This window comes from Bubalus kerabau, chromosome X (genome assembly GCF_029407905.1).
Source record: "Bubalus kerabau isolate K-KA32 ecotype Philippines breed swamp buffalo chromosome X, PCC_UOA_SB_1v2, whole genome shotgun sequence".
In the NCBI taxonomy this organism is placed as follows: domain Eukaryota; kingdom Metazoa; phylum Chordata; class Mammalia; order Artiodactyla; family Bovidae; genus Bubalus; species Bubalus kerabau.
In genome coordinates this window covers 126966324-126987129 of record NC_073647.1, presented here as the reverse complement: position 1 = coordinate 126987129, position 20806 = coordinate 126966324, and the positions used below count along the sequence as shown (strand labels likewise).

General features: G+C 36.3%; 1 protein-coding gene across 5 annotated transcripts in view; it reads right to left on the bottom strand.

The window, feature by feature from the left end:
• Window positions 1-20806, bottom strand: part of DMD (dystrophin) — a 2389494-nt gene that overhangs the window by 2056701 nt on the left and 311987 nt on the right. For all 5 annotated transcript variants that reach the window (XM_055564496.1, XM_055564495.1, XM_055564498.1 and 2 more), the window contains exon 2: window positions 9789-9850. In XM_055564496.1, coding sequence (XP_055420471.1) covers window positions 9789-9850 — 62 coding nt within the window. The remainder of the gene's footprint in view (window positions 1-9788; window positions 9851-20806) is intronic.

The window sequence follows — 20806 nt, the reverse complement described above, 5'->3', positions numbered from 1 at the left end:
TATGTTTCAACAAGCCCTGAAAGTGACTGTGATGTAGCGTGATGATGAATGTGTGTGATATCAAACAACTCTCCAAAAAACGTAGCCCATTTACATTTTCATTTTAGATCCAGATGTCTATTCCCTAAGTGTAAACTCTAGGCTTCAGATTCAATTTTGCAGGAAGAATTAGTGGTGGTAAGTAGGGAGGGCAGTCTAATTGTTCCATAACTGTCTTCTGTTGTAGAACTTCACATTTTTCAACCAGAAGTTGAATGTTAACATGATCAAACTGATATTTGGCCCATTCTTGGCCCAACTGGCCCCAAACAACAATACGATTATTCAGGAATGGCATCTTGATCTCTCTCACAACTTCCATTCTGCACTCACACAGATCTCCTTTGCCACCTGTCATATGACAGGCCAAACTTCTTTAAGTGTTCCATACTTCTGCATGCAATTCTTGTTGCCTTTACCTTTCTATAAATTGTCTTTGCATGGACAATCTCAGATTAAATGTCACCTCTTTTCAAAAGGTTTTCCTCCTCTCTAAGCAATGTCATTTTTTCCATCTACGTTCTCATAGCACTTCTATTATATTAAAGGTCAAATATAATTTTATGTTATATAATTACTGCTTCCTTCAGATGATAATCTGGAGAAGAAAAATCATGTTGAACTGTGCCTTTTTCAGTGTACATTACTATGCCAGCTACAGAGTTGGCAATCAATAGGTATTTGTTGAATGCTGAAAGGTTATTTTAGCAACCATATAGTTCCAGTGGGACAGTACCAGAGTGCCAACTATTCTTTTCAAAATGAAAATAAATCTCTAAAGTCAATATATGTTGTTTTACTAGAAAGTTATGTAGGGCCCTAAGATAGAAGGAATCAGATAACTCATGCATTTGCCTATCAGCTACGGAGAATTGTTTTTTGCCAGCAACAGTCATGCTAATTGGTAAATATTTACATTTGCCAGCTAAATATGCTTGCCACTGAAACCATTCCGTACTAGGTAGGTATTGCAATCAACAACTTCATTTATACCTTCTAAAACTAGCTAGAATTATTAAGAGCTCAATAACAGTGGACTGGTAAAGAATGCTATGCTATGCTAAGTCACTTCAGTCGTGTCCGACTCTGTGCGACCCCATAGACGGCAGCCCACCAGGCTCCCCCGTCCCTGGAACTCTCCAGGCAAGAATACTGGAGTGGGTTGCCATTTCCTTCTCCAATGCATGAAAGAGAAAAGTGAAAGTGAAGTCGCTCAGTCGTGTCTGACTCTTAGCGACCCCATGGACTGCAGCCTACCAGGCTCCTCCGTCCATGGGATTTTCCAGGCAAGGGTACTGGAGTGGGGTGCCATTGCCAAGATGTGCAATGTAAACAATAAATTATATGTTTTTCATTGAAAACAGTGAGAATGATCACAATCTAATTTTCCTTTCATTAACTGAATGATATCCTTTGTTACTTGGGTACTTTGCAAAGATTAGATTCGGGAAAACATTCAAGGGAATGGTTCTCAATGGATTAGACCATTAGCATAATCATCTCTATTGCAAACACTAGACATATCATTCTTGAAGTCATCTTAACACTTTGTGTAGATGTCACGGAGCCCACATGCCAGTAAAGCAATACCTTGCATTTCTCACCAAATTATTTTAAATCAATATTTAAATTATCTCTTACACATAAAAATTTGCTAATGTCTAATGGAAATAAAAATCAATATTAATATGTAACAATATCCACAATTTACTGATGATATTAAAAATTAGATTATGTCACTCACTAAAATATAACATGTAAAAGGTTTAAAATTTAATGTATTAGAAATCACTTGGAAAGAATCAATTAAAAGTCTTCCTCAACAGTGATTGAGTTTGGGGGTTATTAAACATCCAAAGGTAGGTTAAAGTTTCTGTTGGTATTGCAAGCATTAAATCTCATCTCAAATTTTCAATGAACTCAAAATCCTTTTCTACTTCTCATAAAACCTATCAATTGTATGATGTGTCCCAAGAAAAATGCAGCATTTTGTAGATGGAGTACTTGTCACAATAGTAACAAATATGGAAATATCATGGGGTTTAAAGTCCAGTTTCCTGGCTTCCAGCTTCATCCCTTTCCTTTACCTTGAGTAAGCCACCTAAATCTCATTAGCTCATCCTGAATATTTATCTCATGAGGTCAGTACAGCAACTAACCATGAAAGCATTTCTCAAGAGCATTATTAACATAAGGATATGTTGGAACCAAAAAGTTCCTATTCTTCACTATTTCTGAAATGAGGATTTCTATAGTCTTCTGTACCAATATTCATCTCTCCAAAACAATCATATCAAATAATTCAAGCGCTACCAATGCCTTATATGGGCTTATTATCATGATCCAGAGACTTAGTTCACTGCCATTCAATCTCCCTAGTGACTCTCCAAAACAATCATATCAAATAATTCAAGCGCTACCAATGCCTTATATGGGCTTATTATCATGATCCAGAGACTTAGTTCACTGCCATTCAATCTCCCTAGTGACCTAATTCTTCCTGATACCAACTAGAGCGAGAAACAGAAAGCCAGGAGCATACGGGTTTGTGTCTGTTCATATTTATGGTGAACCTTCCATGACACAGCAGCTCTGCTTTATTACTTCTGATAGTCAGGCCCCTTGTACATGGTGGTGGTTTAGTCCTAATAGGTCATGTCAAGTCATGTCCTACTCTTGTGACCCCTTGGACTATAGCCTACCAGGCTCCTCTGTCCATGGGATTTTCCAGGGAAGAGTACTGAAATGGGTTGCCATTTCCTTCTCCTGGGGATCTTCCCAACTGAGGGATCGAACCCAGGTCTCCTGCATTGCCGGCAGATTCTTTACCGACTGAGCCACCAGGGAAGCCCCTCTTGTATTGTGGATATATAGAGTTTTGCCAAGAAAATGCACTGATCATAACAAACACCCTCTTCCAACAACACAAGAGAAGACTCTACACATGGACATCACCAGATGGTCAACACCGAAATCAGATTGATTATATTCTTTGCAGCCAAAGATGGAGAAGCTCTATACACTCAGCAAAAAAAAGACCAGGAGCTGACTGTGGCTCAGACCATGAACTCCTTATTGCCAAATTCAGATTTAAATTGAAGAAAGTAGGGAAAACCACTAGACCATACAGGTATGACCTAAATCAAATCATGATTTGATTATACAGTGGAAGTGAGAAATAGATTTAAGGGTCTGGATCTGATAGAGAGAGTGCCTAATGAACTATGGAATGAGGTTCATGACATTGTACAGGAGACAGGGATCAAGACCATCCCCATGGAAAAGAAATGCAAAAAAGCAAAATGGCTGTCTGGGGAGGCCTTACAAGTAGCTGTGAAAAGAAGAGAAGCGAAAAGCAAAGGAGCAAAGGAAAGATATAAACATCTGAATGCGGAGTTCCAAAGAATAGCAAGATAAGAAAGCCTTTTTCAGCGATCAATGCAAAGAAATAGAGGAAAACAACAGAATGGGAAATACTAGAGATCTCTTCAAGAAAATTAGAGATACCAAGGGAACATTTCATGCAAAGATGGGCTTGATAAAGGACAGAAATGGTACGGACCTAACAGAAGCAGAAGATATTAAGAAGAGATGGCAAGAATAAACAGAAGAACTGTACAAAAAAGATCTTCACGACCCAGATAATCACGATGGTGTGATCACTGACCTAGAGCCAGACATCCTGGAATGTGAACTCAAGTGGGCCTTAATCACTACGAACAAAGCTAGTGGAGGTGATGGAATTCCAGTTGAGCTCTTTCAAATCCTGAAAGATGATGCTGTGAAAGTGCTTCACTCAATATGCCAGCAAATTTGGAAAACTCAGCAGTGGCCACAGGACTGGAAAAGGTCAGTTTTCATTCCAATCCCAAAGAAAGGCAATGCCAAAGAATGCTCAAACTACTGCACAATTGCACTCATCTCACACGCTAGTAAAGTAATGCTCAAAATTCTCCAAGCCAGGCTTCAGCAATATGTGAATCGTGAACTTCCTGATGTTCAAGCTGGTTTTAGAAAAGGCAGAGGAACCAGAGATCATATTGCCAACATCCGCTGGATCATGGAAAAAGCAAGAGAGTTCCAGAAAAACATCTATTTCTGCTTTATTGACTATGCCAAAGCCTTTGACTGTGTGGATCACAATCAACTGTGGAAAATTCTGAAAGAGATGGGAATACCAGACCATCTGATCTGCCTCTTGAGAAACCTATATGCAGGTTCAGGAAGCAACAGTTAGAACTGGACATGGAACAACAGACTGGTTCCAAATAGGAAAAGGAGTACGTCAAGGCTGTATATTGTCACCCTGCTTATTTAACTTATAGGCAGAGTACATCATGAGAAACGCTGGACTGGAAAAAAAACAAGCTGGAATCAAGATTGCTGGGAGAAATATCAATAACCTCAGATATGCAGATGACACCACCCTTATGGCAGAAACTGAAGAGGAACTAAAAAACCTCTTGATGAAAGTGAAAGTGAAGATTAAAAAAGTTGGCTTAAAGCTCAACATTCAGAAAACGAAGATGATGGCATCTGGTCCCATCACTTCATGGGAAATAGATGGGGAAACAGTGGAAACACTGTCAGACTTTATTTTTGGGGGGCTCCAAAATCACTGCAGATGGTGATTGCAGCCATGAAATTAAAGGACGCTTACTCCCTGGAAAAAAAGTTGTGACCAACCTAGATAGCATACTGAAAAGCAGAGATATTACTTTGCCAACAAAGGTTCGTCTAGCCAAGGCTATGGTTTTTTCTGTGGTCATGTACGGATGTGAGAGATGAACTGTGAAGAAGGCTGAGAGCCAAAGAATTGATACTTTTGAACTGTGGTGTTGGAGAAGACTCTTGAGAGTCCCTTGGACTGCAAGGAGATCCAACCAGTCCATTCTAAAGGAGATCAGCCCTGGGATTTCTTTGGAAGGAATGATGCTAAAGCTGAAACTCCAGTACTTTGGCCACTTCATGCAAAGAGTTGACTCATTGGAAAAGACTCTGATGCTGGGAGGGATTGGGGGCAGGAGGAGAAGGGGACGCCAGAGGATGAGATGGCTGGATGGCATCACTGACTCAATGGACGTGAGTCTGGGTGAACTCCGGGAGTTGGTGATGGACAGGGAGGCCTGGCGTGCTGTGATTCATGGGGTTGCAAAGTGTCGGACACGACTGAGCGACTGAACTGAACTGAACTGATAAACTTGTTAATACATATACGTTTAGAACTGACATAGTGGAAAGGTATATACAAATCATTATCTCTTGCACTGAAACAATGTTTTTCCCCTGTCTCATTATCCTCCTTTTATATAATGAAAGTGTTCAACTAATTTTAAATATATAATATGCTTACTGTGTGTGCCTGAATGTTTGTGCGTTTTTATATGTATGTGTGTGTGTGTGTGCATACTGAGGGCATGGATTGGCATAGAGAGTGTGGCAAGATGATGAAATATAAATATACGCTCTATTCTCTCTGTTCCATCCAAAGAGAGTAGCCAAAACCATCTTCAAGAAAGAAATGAGCAGGCATCCAAAGAAGTGCCTAAATACGCTATTCATTCAATTCAGAAAATATATTACATGATAGCAAAATTGGCAATATTTTGTTTTCTATTTATACCATTTTTAATATATGTTTTCTCATAAAGTAGAACTAGACATATAAGGAAAACAAGACTCAAAGAATTTGAATTTTAGATGTACCTTTCTGAAATGTCTTCAAGTGTGGATATAGTGATTAATCCTAAGGCTCCATGGTACAGAGCTGTGTAAAGAAGTCTTGTTTACTGACTCACAATTTTAGTGTGAATTTATATTGTATCATGTTCATTATTCTGGCAAGATGGTAAATTATGGTGAATTCTTGGGAAAATATGTTGCTTCAGTTGATTGTACCTCATGTTATTGTTATCATGAGAGGGTGTATCAGGTGTTTTTGGCATGGGCATATACATTGCATGGGCTTTCCCTTGTGGCTCAGGAGTAAAGACTCCTCCTGCCATGCAGAAGACATGAGTTCGATCCCTGGGTTGGGAAGATCTCCTGGTGAAGGAAATGGCAATCCATTCCAGTGTTCTTGCCTGGGAAATCCTATGGACAGAGGAGCCTGACAGGCTACAGTCCATGGGGTTTCAAAGAGTTGGACATGACTTAGTGACTAAGCATACACGCACATACATTGTGGCAATGAAGACATATGTGTCAATGAAGACATCATCATATCATAAACCTTTGAGAAGTTCACAGACAAAGTCAATTACACAGTTTTACTTCATATAAGTCTAATACAAAGTTATCTACTACTTTTGGAAAAATTACAGAAAGTGAAGTTAGAAGATGGAAAAAAGTTAATTGCTAAATCCAGCATTGGATCAAACTCATCATATAACTCACTGATAGATGGTTTAAATCTTTCAGTTGATCTAGTAGTAAATATTTTGCCCCACAAATTGCTTTTTCCTCTAATGCAAACATCAAGGGAGTTTTATGACAAAATTCTTGGTGGTCATGATTTCAAAAGTGTACTTTCCTTAAATGATTTTTTGAAAGAACTTGTGTGAATTATATTTGTGGTACAGTAAATACTAAACATTTTTTAGGATTATAAAATAGCTATAAATTACAAGAAGAAAACATTTACCTTGAATTAATCTTACCTAGCAATGGCTTTGTGTTTATGTGGTGATAAATATTGTTTGCTTATCTTTATAGAATAGATGTGATAAATCACATTCTAGTAAAAATTTTGGGAATTGAAGGTTAATAGAAGACTTATTTTGAAAAAGAGATAGGGCCTATTTTAAAATGGTACTGGAAAAGTTAAAAAATCAGCTGGATTTACTACAAAGATACGTTAAGCTTCAAATGACACAAAATGATAAGGTTATATTTAATCACATTTTCCCCTTAAACTATCCCTTATGTAGCTTTACAAAATAACCAGAAACTACTTTGCTGTCTCCCTATACTTGACAGATATTATACAAAGGTGTGTATGTGTATACATGCCTAACTGATAACCCTTTACCTCATCATATTCATCTTTATTTTTGTTGTATGTGTTTCTCTCTGTCCAATTTACCACACAGACAGATGATAATGTTTCACTGCTTTTTCTCTCTTTTTAAAGCCTTCCTCAACTTTTCTTTTCATTCAGAATGTCCAATTCTCTTAAATTTAGTATATATTTAATTATTTGTACTACTCACCAAATGTATTTATTATACATATTTGGTGCACTAGTAATGATCAACGGGGTTATAAAGAAAACACACATTCTTGCCATGCTCTCTGATGTTCCTTCCTTTAGAGTCTCTCAATCAGTAGAGTTTGCTTCCTAAAGGTTTCTGAATTCACTCTAACTCAGGGTTGCTTTCTCTGACTACCTAGAGACTACTTAGTGCTACTCCATTTAGCAATTATCCAACATCTCCCAAATATGTATGTTCCATGAGATCAGAAAATTCAACTTTAAACTAATTTGGTGCCTCCCACAGGCCTAGACTTCTGCTCAATTCCAGGTAGCAGTGAAATAAATATATGTCAAATGACATCTCTCACAGCTATGTTTATCTTTTGGTGCCACCGAGTAGCTTAAACTGAATCAATTAGCTTTCTCTTCTCATTATCTTCAAAAGCATCTAGATAAAATTTAGTCATCCAACCTGAAGTCATGGCAAGAAAGAAACCAGGTAACATGGAAATTATCTTTCAGATCTCTAAATGAAAAATCAACACACACACACACACACACACACACACACACATACTCATATAAATTTTATCTCTAAATAGTTTCCCTCTATCTTTATAAATATATTTATTTATAATCCTGATACCTAGGATATGCCCAAATAGGAAGCTCAGGCATTTAAAAGAATGGTGGCTCTCCTGATCCAACTTTAATAGGTTCAGGGAGAACACTTATAAAATAAAAGAAATAAGTGGGAGTTGAATTTGGGGGCGGGCTATTTGTAAAACAAATAGCAAACACATTCACGTGTGTGATTATTCTACAGCTTTTAAAATATGAGGGCTCCTTAGGGTAGGGGGTGCCTAAGACAGTGCTCACAATTTTTCATGGAATATAAGATATCAAACTATGTTTGTTTATTAGCACATGCATTATGGTAAACAACACTTAGAAATGTGTACAGAGACTGATGATCTATTTAGATTTGTAGGAATGAGAATTAACAATGTCTATCATGTTTACAACCCTTATTAAAATAACTAGTTTAATTCAAACATTCAGAATACATTATTATTATTATTACATACATAATTATTATGAAAAAATCTCTATACGCTTGATTTGTTGATAGATTTGTTTGAAAGCTTTTATCTATTGTCTGCTACAAAGTTCTGAAATTAAGAAAATTTCAATGAGGCCACTAGATATAGCAATTAAACCATACACAGCTATCTGATAAATAGTCTCAGAATTATGAGTTCCTATCCTAAATATTTCTGAGTTTATTTTTCATTTGTATTATTATAATTTGCTCTTTTTATATTATTTGCATGCCACTTAACTTTAAAAAATTTGAGATTTTTAAAACATATTTCATTCTTATGTTTATTAAAGTTCTGTAATAGCAACTTATTAATTACCTCAGCAAGTAAATATAAATGATATTTGATTAGTTAAAATTCAGTAACTTTACTTCTTGCCAATATGCTAAAGAGTACCTGGTCCAATTCTGCCGTCAAATACCACAAAGAATGGATGATACTCTAAAAACTTTTGAAGTAGTAAAGGGAACACTTTTTAGACTGTATCTTCTAGTAGATTTTTTGGATCTACTGCCAAGATTTTCACAAAGTGAGACAGGCTCAAGAAAAGAGTAATTTATATATATTAAGGGTGTCAGGCATTGTGCTAGAAATTCTTACACAGTGTACCTCTTTTAATCATCACAATAACATGCAAAATAACCATTATCGCCATTTTACTTCTCTTAAAGCCTTGCATATAGGATCCATATTTTAGTAGTTTTATACTTCCATTATCTGTATTTGATGGATTATACAGGTGCGCGCGCACACACACACACAGTAGAAGGATGAGGAAACTGACTTATAAAACATTTGACTGATTTGCCCAATCCACAATTATTAAATATAAATCAAGTCTTTCTAGCCTTGAAACCTACAGCAAACCCCTTATATTTCACTCTTAATGGTAGCTTTCAAGGTAAGAATATTTTACTCTGTGTTCATGTAAAAATTATCTAGAATTGTGCTATTGATCACGAGTTAGTTACATTTGCAAAATAAATAAATATTAGGAGTATGGATTGATGTCTACATATAAAGAGAAGAAGCTTATCATTTGGGGCCAAATAGCCTATTCATTTTTCTTGTACTTTGTAAAGATCAAGAAGGACCAATAAAATGATTGTTTTCAGAACAATAAAGATTTTTCCTATCTTCTTCTAGTGTATGACATATACCAGCTACTTGATGAAGATTGCTGACAAAATCCTCTGGTTACTTATGTTGTTAAAGAAACTAATATTATGAAGAAGAATCAAAGATATGTTTTATCAAATTAAATAGTTTCTCTTTACCACATATTCTGTTGCTTCTGCCTTAATTAAAAGTCAATACAATATTCCCAGATTTGCACAGTTAAAACAAAGACTATGAGAAAAACAATATGGACATTTAAATCACACAGATACAGAGTTCATTTTGAAAAATCAGCATCATGTTTCAATAGAGGAGCAACAAAATATCCTTACCTTAGAAAATTGTGCATTTATCCATTTTGTGAATGTTTTCTTTTGAACATCTTCTCTTTCATCTACAATGTAAAAAGATAAAAGAAAGACAAAGGGATAGTGTTAAGAAGCAACTTTGGATATCACTCATATTTTACAACTGAAATAACTTTCTGTTAATATACATTAGTGTTATTTTATACTTAGTAGTAAATTCACTGATAATGAAATTGAACATGAGTGATGTTGCTACTGAGCATCCAAACTAAAATGAAATCTGAAAAATAATTGATACAGTCCAGTCCATACTCATTCAAATACTATATAAAAGCATTAAAAAAGAGACTATTTATTAATAGTGGTGCTTCCCTGGTGACTCAATGGTTAAGAATCTAATTGCCAATGCAGGAGATGTGGGTTCGACCCTTGAGTCTGGAAGATCCCTTGCAGAAGGAAATGGCAACCCACTCCAGTATCCTTGCCTGGGAAATCCCATGGACAGAAGAGCCTGGCGGGCTATAGTTCATGGGGTCACAAAAGAGTTGGACACAACTTAGTGACTAAACACCAACAAAACAACTATAATGAGTAGATGCTCCAATAGAATCAAAATAAATAATTGTCTGTTGCTGCTAAGTCACTTCAGTCGTGTCCGACTCTGTGTGACCCCAGAGACGGCAGCCCACCAGGCTCCGCCGTCCCTGGGATTCTCCAGGCAAGAACACTGGAGTGGGTTGCCATTTCCTTCTCCAATGCATGAAAGTGAAAAGTGAAAGGGAAGTCGCTCAGTCGTGCCCGATTCTTAGTGACCCCATGGACTGCAGCCCACCAGGCTCCTCCATCCATGGGATTCTCCAGGCAAGAGTACTGTTTTCCCCATTCCCAGTCCATAAGGAAATTATTTTTCCCTCCTTTGTAATACCTGCATACTCTAACACAGGCCCCTAACATAGCCTTTTCCCATTATAGGAGAGGTTTCCTGATGATCAGGAGCATGGCTTGCTTATCTCTGTACCCCAGAACCTAGCATACTGTCTGCACAAATTAAGAGCTCAGAAAATATTTGATCAATATGTGAATACATTAGAGGCAGGGGGATCGTAAAACTACAAAATTTCTAGCACTTCTCTTCATCTAAAAGTCAGGAAATTTCAAATCAAAATGCAAATGATACTCTTCATGGATTATGTATACAAATATACTCAAAGGAAAAATCCCCAAGGACTTCTTACACCAAGAGATTAGGGTGGAAAATTATTAAGAAAGAGCTTCACAGAATTCAAGCTTCTAAAAATTATCTCTTTTTTCCAAAGCCGGAAGTTAGTATTAAGTCCAATGGACAGGAAAATCATCAATTGTGATTTATTAAAATGCTTTTTTGATGCTGAAGCTTATCTTGAAATTACTGTAAATGCAATCATATTAGTCAATGTTGAATAAATGAGTGTATGCGAGAGAGACTTAAAATTGAGACATTTCATATTTTATTTACATGGGTCAAAAGAACCCTTATTAAAATGCCCTCAGGAAACAACCTCATTTGCTCTCATATTATTTTTCAGTAGTCAATCTCCACTGCTTCTGAAAACAGATGATATACAGTAAACAATCACTTTCCTATGACACACGTATCTATGCATTAAGAATGTCTGTTTATCTTTAAAGAGTATTATTAATCCATAAGTAGATATTCTTAAGCAATATAAAAGAGAATAGTGGAAAAATAATAAACCTAAAACCATTTTCCTAGATGAGAAAATGTTATTTAGCATCACAAAATACTCCCTCCTTATTTGTGTTACTCCCACAAGCTACTGTGTATGGTCAAATATCAACATTATTCACACAGTAGAGGATACATGATAGCTATAACATAGAAATCTTTCCTTTGTTGACATGCGTGAATAAATAAAAATAGATACTAATAGCTTTTAAACCTAATCTAGCCTCTTTTGAATATTACTGCCATAAATCTAATACTACTCTTTATAATAATAATAAATAAACAGAATTTCAGATGGTCAAGATTTAACCTTTTTCACAGACTTGCTATAAAGAAGGACATGTCTGTACAGGTCTATTTCTCAATGGCATACACATATATTCACAAAACTTAATAACCTTATTTGAAATTCCACTTATTTTTCCTACATGTTCATATATATCCTATCTGTCAGACATGGGAGAATGAATGAGTCATTTGAAAGCATTCATCCAGAGGTTTTTAAAACATACCCAAACATCTTCACCAAAAGCTGAATATGAGGGTGTTTTGAAGAGATTTGTTCCAGATGCTTTTAAATGAAAAGTGGGTAGTAAAGCAATATTTTTATTGTTTTTGATTATATGTACAAAGAACAATTTTTAGATAGGCCTTGAAGGCAGAAGGGAAACCTTGACATTATGTGCAAAATATGCATTTGCTGTGTAAAAAGCACTAAATGTGAGCTTCATCATATAAACATCTTCACTAAATGTACTCTTGTACCTCTTTTGCTTTTAATGCAAGAAAAATATGCCTTCCATGAATTACCTACTAATGTTTTCTTTTTGTATAGTAATATTTATTTTCTTTTAAATGACAAATATTAATAATACTAATTTTATCATTATTATAAGATATAACTACTATCTTATTGTTTACAAAGCTGTTTTACATATACTATTTCAATCAGCCCATATGTAATTTACCATTTTATACATTAAAACTACAAGCTCAGAAGGAATAAAACTGATAGGTGACAGAGATGAACTGCTATAGATTATTTGAAACAAAGTCCATGTCTTTTCACAGTGACCATTATGACTGTATAGATAATATGGACTACTACAAGGTGATTAGATTCATAAAAGGTGAACACATTAACACAAATAAAAAATAGTCATGAATTTAGAGCCTTATTTTGAACAACCCAGGGTGTTCCATGTATGTTGTAACCTATGTGAATGACATCCTGGAATTTTAGAGTGAACAACCTGCATGTCTACATGTGTTTATCTAGAAGTGAAAACTGAACCATTTAATGATACCGTATGATTTGTTAATATTTTATATAATAATGTTCTTCTTATATTTGCTAATTAATATTTGTTGTTTCAATTTTTGTCATATATTAGTATGACTAAAATATTTTAACATACAAGGATCACCAAAAGTCATGTGTCTGCACATTACAATCCTCCCCAAACATGAATTTTACTTAGCCACAATAATATTCTGCATTTTATTTTTTTACTTATTTTACCATAAACATCATATGGGCTACCTTTTCCTTTTGTTTGCTATTAGAGATTCCATCATAATGAACATCTTCATGAATTCTTTTCCAACTTCTGCTGTATAACAGTCTTAGAAGAAATTACTGAGTCAACATTATGGAAAATTTGATGGTTTTTACTAAATAATGTCATATTGCTTTCCCAATGGTCATACCAATTTTTAGTGGTATCAGAAAGAGTGAGTTTACACTGTTGATAGCAGATTTTTTGCTTGTATTTTTGGACAAATGTGGTTTTATTAGATACAAAGAGATAGTTGATGCTTGCTATAATTTGAATCTGCTTGATCACTAATTAAACAAAACACAATTTATACATTTATTTATTCTATATGTTTCTACTTTTTCCAAAATACTTATTTATATTCTCTGCTCATGTATATATCGAGCATTTGATAAATAAAATTAATTAGATTGAGGTCATATATTACTAGTTTTTAAACATTTCAAGTCATGGATTCCATTTGATCATCTGATAAAAAAATAATAATCCTTTTCTACAGAAAAAAATGCCTATACACACATATTTACATACAGGTTCATGAGGTTAACTGACCTCCCTGCCAAAGATTCTATGAAATCCAAGTTAAAAATCACTATTCTAAATTAAGCTACTTACGCTTAGTCAATGAACAAATATATGTTCTCAAGTGGTCTTTTTTTCAATTTTTGTTTCATTCTTATTATGCTAAAATTTTACATTTGTATATAGTTAAATCTGGGGCTTCCTTGATAGCTCAGCTGGTAAAGAATCCGCGTGCAATGCAAGAGACCCCAGTTCAACACTTAGGTCAGGAAGATCCTCTGGAGAAGGGATAGGCCACCCACTCCAGTATTCTTGGGCTTCCCTGGTGGCCCAGATGGTAAAGAATCTGCCCGCAATGTGGGAGACCTAGGTTTGATCCGTGGTTTGGGAAGATCCCCTGAAAGAGGGCATGGCAACCCACTCCAGTATTCTTATCTGGAGAATCTCCACGGACAGAGGAGCCTGGTGGGCTATAGTCTATAGGGTCGCAAAGAGTTGGACACGACTGTGTGATTAAGCACAGCACAGCATAGTTAAATCTATTTCTACTATAATTTATCATATTACTTAAAATTTGACCATTTTAGGCATGATCACCTATACATTCATAGTTAAAGTTGACACATATAAACCTACATACATAAATCGTTATACAGCTAATAGAGACTATTTTGATACGAGTATGTTGTTGTAATACACAATCTATAGTAGGAGATGTTAACATGAAATCATCAAGAAAGAGGAGAAAAGAATCAAGTGAAAACTGTTTTATCAGGAAGTGACTATATACTCCTATTTAATCATTTCAAGAAACATATATTTTATTTCATTTCCTCTAGGGTTTGTTTATGAGTGATTTTCTTCTACTAATACAAATATGCCTGAGTATAACAATGTGAGAGGCAAGGAAGAAAAATCCCTCTTAGAAAAATTTACATGAAAACTGTTCTGTGGAGATATCAAAGAATGAAGAACTACTAGTTCCTATATTGCAAAAAGTGACCAACATTTTATTTTATTCTCTCTGTGGGGAAAACCCATATAAAATTAGCTTTCTGCCATACACAAAAACTATATTTCATCTCAGAATCAATTAACCCTTTCTAATAAAATCTTTTTATTCAATAAATATGTTCTTTCATATTTTTTTACAATTAGTGTAAAGGGCTTTCACCCTGTTATTAACTTTGATATCCCTGAGACCCTCAATTCCCCCCTGAGACCCTCAATCCCCTATAAAAGTGGGATAATTAAATTGTGATCTTAGTAATTCACAAGAGTGAGTTACTGCACAAAAATGATACTGGGCAAACTGAGAGAACATAAAATTAAGGCACTAGGTCTCAATTTCCATTGTAGAACTTATTAGTTTGGTGGCCTTTATTTGTGAATTGAGGACATTCATTGCTTTTTCACTCATGGAACTGTTGCTAAGATGTCATGAATTCATTTATTTATGCAATAATGTATAGAAAATATTATATACAGAATGCTTAGTATATGGTGGTCACTGTACTAATTATCAAGAAGATAAACAAGACTCCTTTTTTACCAAAGTTCACAGCATAGTAGAAAATGATATATGATGGGTAAATATTAAACATGTTGCATAATTAAGGGTACCTACATTCAAAGGGTACTTCAGGAGTACAAAGAAAGGGATATGTAGCTACATGGATATTAGGGAAGACATTTTCTGGAAGGTGAGGGCTACGTTTAATCTAGAAAGAAGAGCAAAAATAAGGAAAGAAGAAAGGGTGCAAAGGGAAAGATGAATCTTATTGAGAAGATACCAAGGGCAAAGGCAGGGAGATAGGAAACCAAAAGCACATGCTCTCCATTATATGCAATTTTCCTGCACTCTAAAATGGGAAGAAGGGAGCAGAATTGGATGAAATTACAAAGACAGCTGGGAGTAAGACTATGGGTAGTCTCCATGACATGATCCCTTATATGCTACCACATAAGACAACATGAGTGAAATCATTTAAAAAACTGGGGGGAAAAACCCACCCAGTTATAAGAATATCAGAAATTATCCTTATTTCACAGGGCAGTTAATCACAATCTTTGCTAGGAAAACACTTTCTTTTAAATGTTACCGATACTTTCTTGGGTGCTAGTTAATGTTAACTGAAGAGTCTCATCTCTTAAGTTACCCAGAAAATAGAAGTTTAGGAGGAGAAGGAAACATTAAAGTTGAAAACAATTTAGAAATGCACATAGGGAAGAAAAATGAAGGGACATGAGTTTATTTCACCTTAAAGAGAGGACTATTAAGCAATATGGAAGAGCTATCAGAGTCAGTCCATTCTCTGCTTCCACCAAAAATGAGGAAAAAGGAAATGAGAAATGCAGAAGATTAATGGTAAACATTAGATAGGATTATGTGATACTGTGGAACATTATGAAGGAAGGCTCCAAACTCAGGACATATTTAGAAAATTGGTTTACCATGTTATTAATGCTACAAAATGGCAATGCAAAGTGGAGGAGAGTAGACTGGAAATTGGCATGAAAAATGTTTCCATTAAATCTGAGTAATAGCTTTTGATCACAGGACTATAGAACATTGGGCCGAAGGTGACATTCATGGTCATTTTATAACGAGGTGGTCTAAAATAATTAAATTACTGTACAAAGAAGAGAAAAAACAGTGTCAAAAATGTTTCCTTATTTCTCACTTGCTGGACAGTCAGTGTAATACAGTTTCCACTGCTCATCATCCTATAAAAGATTTTCCTAATAACACTGCCTATATCCTTTCTAATTTCTAAGACAGTGATTATCTGGGTTATAGCTGTCTTCCCAAGTGGTAAGCATCGCAAGTGTGACATAGTAGAGCTCAATAAAGGTATTTTCAAGATACTGGAGACCAAATTTACTTTTCAGAACTCTTCTCATTTTTCTTCTGTACAGATACTGATTCTGTTAACTTGTAGAGAGAATTATGGTCCTCCAAAGATGTCCACATCTTAATCCCTAGAATCTGTGAATAAGTTTTGTTAAAATTTAATTGTTTTAAAATAGGCTAAATATAAATTATTTTAAAAGAGAATTATGGTTGCAGATGGAATTAGATGTGCTAACCAGCTCATATTGGACAGCAAGATTTGGGTTATCTGGGTGGGCCCAGCATAATGACAAGTGTCCTTAAGAGGGGGATAGAGAGGCCCAAGAGGGCAAATCAGAGAGATGGCAGAGAGACTTGGCCCAGTGTTGCTGGTTTTGAAGATGGAGGAAGAGGGTCATGAGCTAAAGAACATGAACAGCCTCTAGAAAATGGAAAAGTCAAGGAAACAGATTCTCCCCAGGAGCTGCCAGAAGGCACACAGCTCTGCTGACCCTTCGTGTTAGCCCAACGAGGCCAATTGCAAACTTCTGACCTGAAGTTCCAAAGAACTGTTCGATTATAAATTTGTGTTGTTTTAAGTGGATACATTTGTGGTCATTTTTATAGCAGCAAGAGGAAACTATTACAGCCTTTCCTCTTTAAGACTATCCATTGAAGTGACACATACATACTGACACCTGCTAGCGGTAGAAATTCCACTGTGTAAAAGAATTAAGTTCCTACCCTTTTGGTCTTACAGCATAGTGAGAGAAACATACCCTAAAATGAAGAGATAGTAGATACACTGGTAAGTTCCCAAATACAGAAAATATAGGGCTTTGTCATAAGCCTCTAGGAAGGGAACTAACTTGACAAATCCAGTGCCTCCTTGATGAAGTGACATCTCAGCTGAGTTCTGAATGTTAATCAAGAGTATGGTGGTTTAGTCACTAAGTCTGACTCTTGCAACCCCATGGGCATATCCCACCAGGCTCCTCTGTCCATGGGATTTCCCAGGCAAGAATACCAGCATGGGTTGCCATTTCCTTCTTTCAGGAAATCCACCTTTCCCCTTCAGGGGATCTTCCTGACCCAGGGACTGAACCTGCATCTCCTGCATTGCAGGTGTATTCTTTACCTATTGAGCTTCCAGGGAAGCCCAATCAAGTGTACAGAAGCAAAAAAAAAAAGAAAGAAAGAAAAAGATTATAGAAGCATACAAGGTGGAAAAGAACTCAAGACAATAAAAAGAGCAGGTGCAGCTGTTTGTATGTGAGAGATAGTGTGTGGTCCTTTGTGGAACTAGAGAAAGAGGAGGAGGACAAGAGTGGCAGAGATGAATCTCAAAAAAAAGATAAACAATCAGCCTAATTATAAAGAGCCTTAAACTTTAGCTAGAAGGCAGTTAGAAATTGAACCAGAATTGAAGTAGGGCAATGGCAATATAGGTTTGCTTTTAGAAATGGATTTCACAGTATGGGCAATATGTTAGGAGAGGTTACTGGAATCATCACTGACTCAGTGGACGGGAATGTAAGCAAACTCCAGGAGACAGTGAAGGACAGAGGAGCCTGGCGTGCTGCAATCCATGGGGTCACAAAGAGTCAGACGTGACTGACCAACTGAACAACAACAACTGGAATCAAGGAAACCAATTTAGCTTGCTATAACTAAAATCAATGTGAGAAGGGATGATGGTCTGTATTGATGACTTACAGTGGGACTGCTACTGCTGCTAAGTCGCTTCAGTCGTGTCCGACTCTGTGCGACCCCATAGACGGCAGCCCACCAGGCTCCCCCATCCCTGGGATTCTCCAGGCAAGAACACTGGAGTGGGTTGCCATTTCCTTCTCCAATGCATGAAAGTGAAAAGTGAGGTGAAGTCGCTCAGTTGTGTCCGACTCTTAACGACCCCATGGACTGCAGCCTACCAGGCTCCTCCGTCCATGGGATTTTCCAGGCAAGAGTACTGGAGTGGGTTGCCATTGCCTTCTCCAACAGTGGGACTGGAGAGAGGTAAATACAGGAAAGATGTAATTAATAGGTATTAGTGATAAGATCACTACTTTTTTTTTTTTCTTTTTGGCCACACCATGCAGCTTGTGGAATCTCAGTTCCCCAACCAAGGATCAAGCCAGACCATGACAGTGAAAGCCGCAGAATCCTAACCACTAGGCCAACAGGGAACTCATAGGTATGACTGATAAGAACTAATTATTAATTAGAGGTGGAGGCAGGAAATTTGGGAGAGGTAAAGTCAATGATGTTAAATTACTCAAATTGGAGTCTAGAGTGCTCAGGAAGAGCCCTGGGTCTGTATATATAATGAGAGTATGGGAAGAACTGGGAAATAATGAGTTTGGAGTGTTTTGGGACAAGAAGGATATAGGTGGTAGGTAGTTACATACTGGAACCTAAAGTACAAGAGAGAAATCTGAGTTGAAAATAAAATGTAGGAGTTACAAGGCAACTGGAAGGTAATAACTGAAATCCCTATCAGTTCAGTTGCTCAGTCATGTCCAACTCTTTGCCACCCCATGGACCACAGCACACCAGGCTTCCCTATCCATCCGTCTAGTGAATGATATTACTAGAAAGAGTGCACAAGCCTTCTGAGCTTCTGAAATATCATTGATTCCTGGTTCACCTTCCAACACAAGGGCTGTCTGCTAATCTGTTCCAGTGACCTGTTCGCCATTCACCCTGGCAGTGTTGGCATTCTCCCAGGGTCCTATCTATCTTTTGTCTCTTCTTGTCTTGTTTTACTATGCTTATTCTTCCTAAGCAAAGTGACTTCCTCTCTCCCTCCCCAACCACCACTATATATTGATACTGATGATACCTAAAGCTATATTTTTCATTTTGATTAATGTCCTAATCTTCACACTGACATAGCTGACTCCTGTTTATACCTCTATCTAGATGTCCTGCAGGAACTTTAACAATATCATTCATCTTCCCAAATAAATTCACATATCCAACTCGTCCTGCCAATTAATGTGGCACCATCATCCATCTAGTAATGAAATAAGTAACTCGTGAGTTAATATGCAAGTTTGAAAAATGCTTGTCCTGAGGTTAAAAGCCAGATACAAGGGCCTTCACATTCTGACTCCAAATGCCTTTCTAAACTTAATATTTATCGTGCCTGTTGGCACTCACACACACACACACCCTTTACCCCTCTGCACACATACCTACCAGCTCTACCCGAGCCACACATGCCAAATGTCTCTGTGAATAAGCCACACACTTTCTCACTATAGTCCCTTGTGCATGCAGTCCTTGGAATGTGATCTGAGAACTCTCACTCTTAAGATCAAATTCAAATGTGAAGAACTTTCATAATCACCCTTATCTCCTTGGCAGAAGTCATCAATCAATTCTTCTGATATATATGTACTCTAGTATTTTTCAAACTGTATTATTAGTATAGTAAATAGTTTACACTCTTCTATATAGCATATTACACACCACCAATCACCCTCTATACGTGACCACACTTAGAATGGAGGATCATTATGTCTTTTTAACTCCTGGCACTCAACATGGTATCTTCAAGCAGAAATAGGTTCTTAATAAGAACTGGTTGAACAAACCAAATGATTAACTATTCCATAATTAAATTCTACATCTAATGAGTCCCAGGCTAATGTTTTATTTTTTTGCCACTTTGCCATACTGCTCAAACTGCTCTGTTAATTATACACTTTCTGTCTTCATTTCCAAAAATATCCATTGAGCACCCACTAAGTATAAAATCATGTTTCAATATCTTCTCTCACAATTTGGTATTTGGACTGAAGCACTTATTTTCATCACTATGTGGAATGAAAAATAGAGAATATTTATTGCAAAAAATTTACTTTGATTTTTCTAGGTGAATTACATTCTGGAATATAATGAAATTGCTCTTGACTTCCTCTTGACTGTTGTGGCTTCTAACACAATGTAAGATGCTACAGATGACCTGCCTGACCCTTTACCTCCCCTGAAAATGTTACTTCTTTCTCATGTAGGTCAACTACTTCTTATGGTAGGGAGTTGATGGGTTCAGATAATAATTTGAACAGCTGTGTCAGCTTATATTGCATGAAAGTTCCCTCCCATCTCCTGGCACTTAATCATAGACTTTATGCTATATTAGCAACCTGGAGTTATGGTCAGAACCTTACATAATCATACCACTGCATATTCATAAAATAACCAATAATACCATACATATTGAAAACTCAATGCAAAAATTGCAAAACTATTTTTTATCATGGTTATAGAATTTACCATGAAATGGGCCTAATAGCAATGAAGCTATTGTTATTGTAACAAAGAGAAAACTAGAACTACAAGAGTATACAAAAAGTTAGTTAGGAGAGTTAGTTAGCATGAGTTAGGAGAGTGCCAT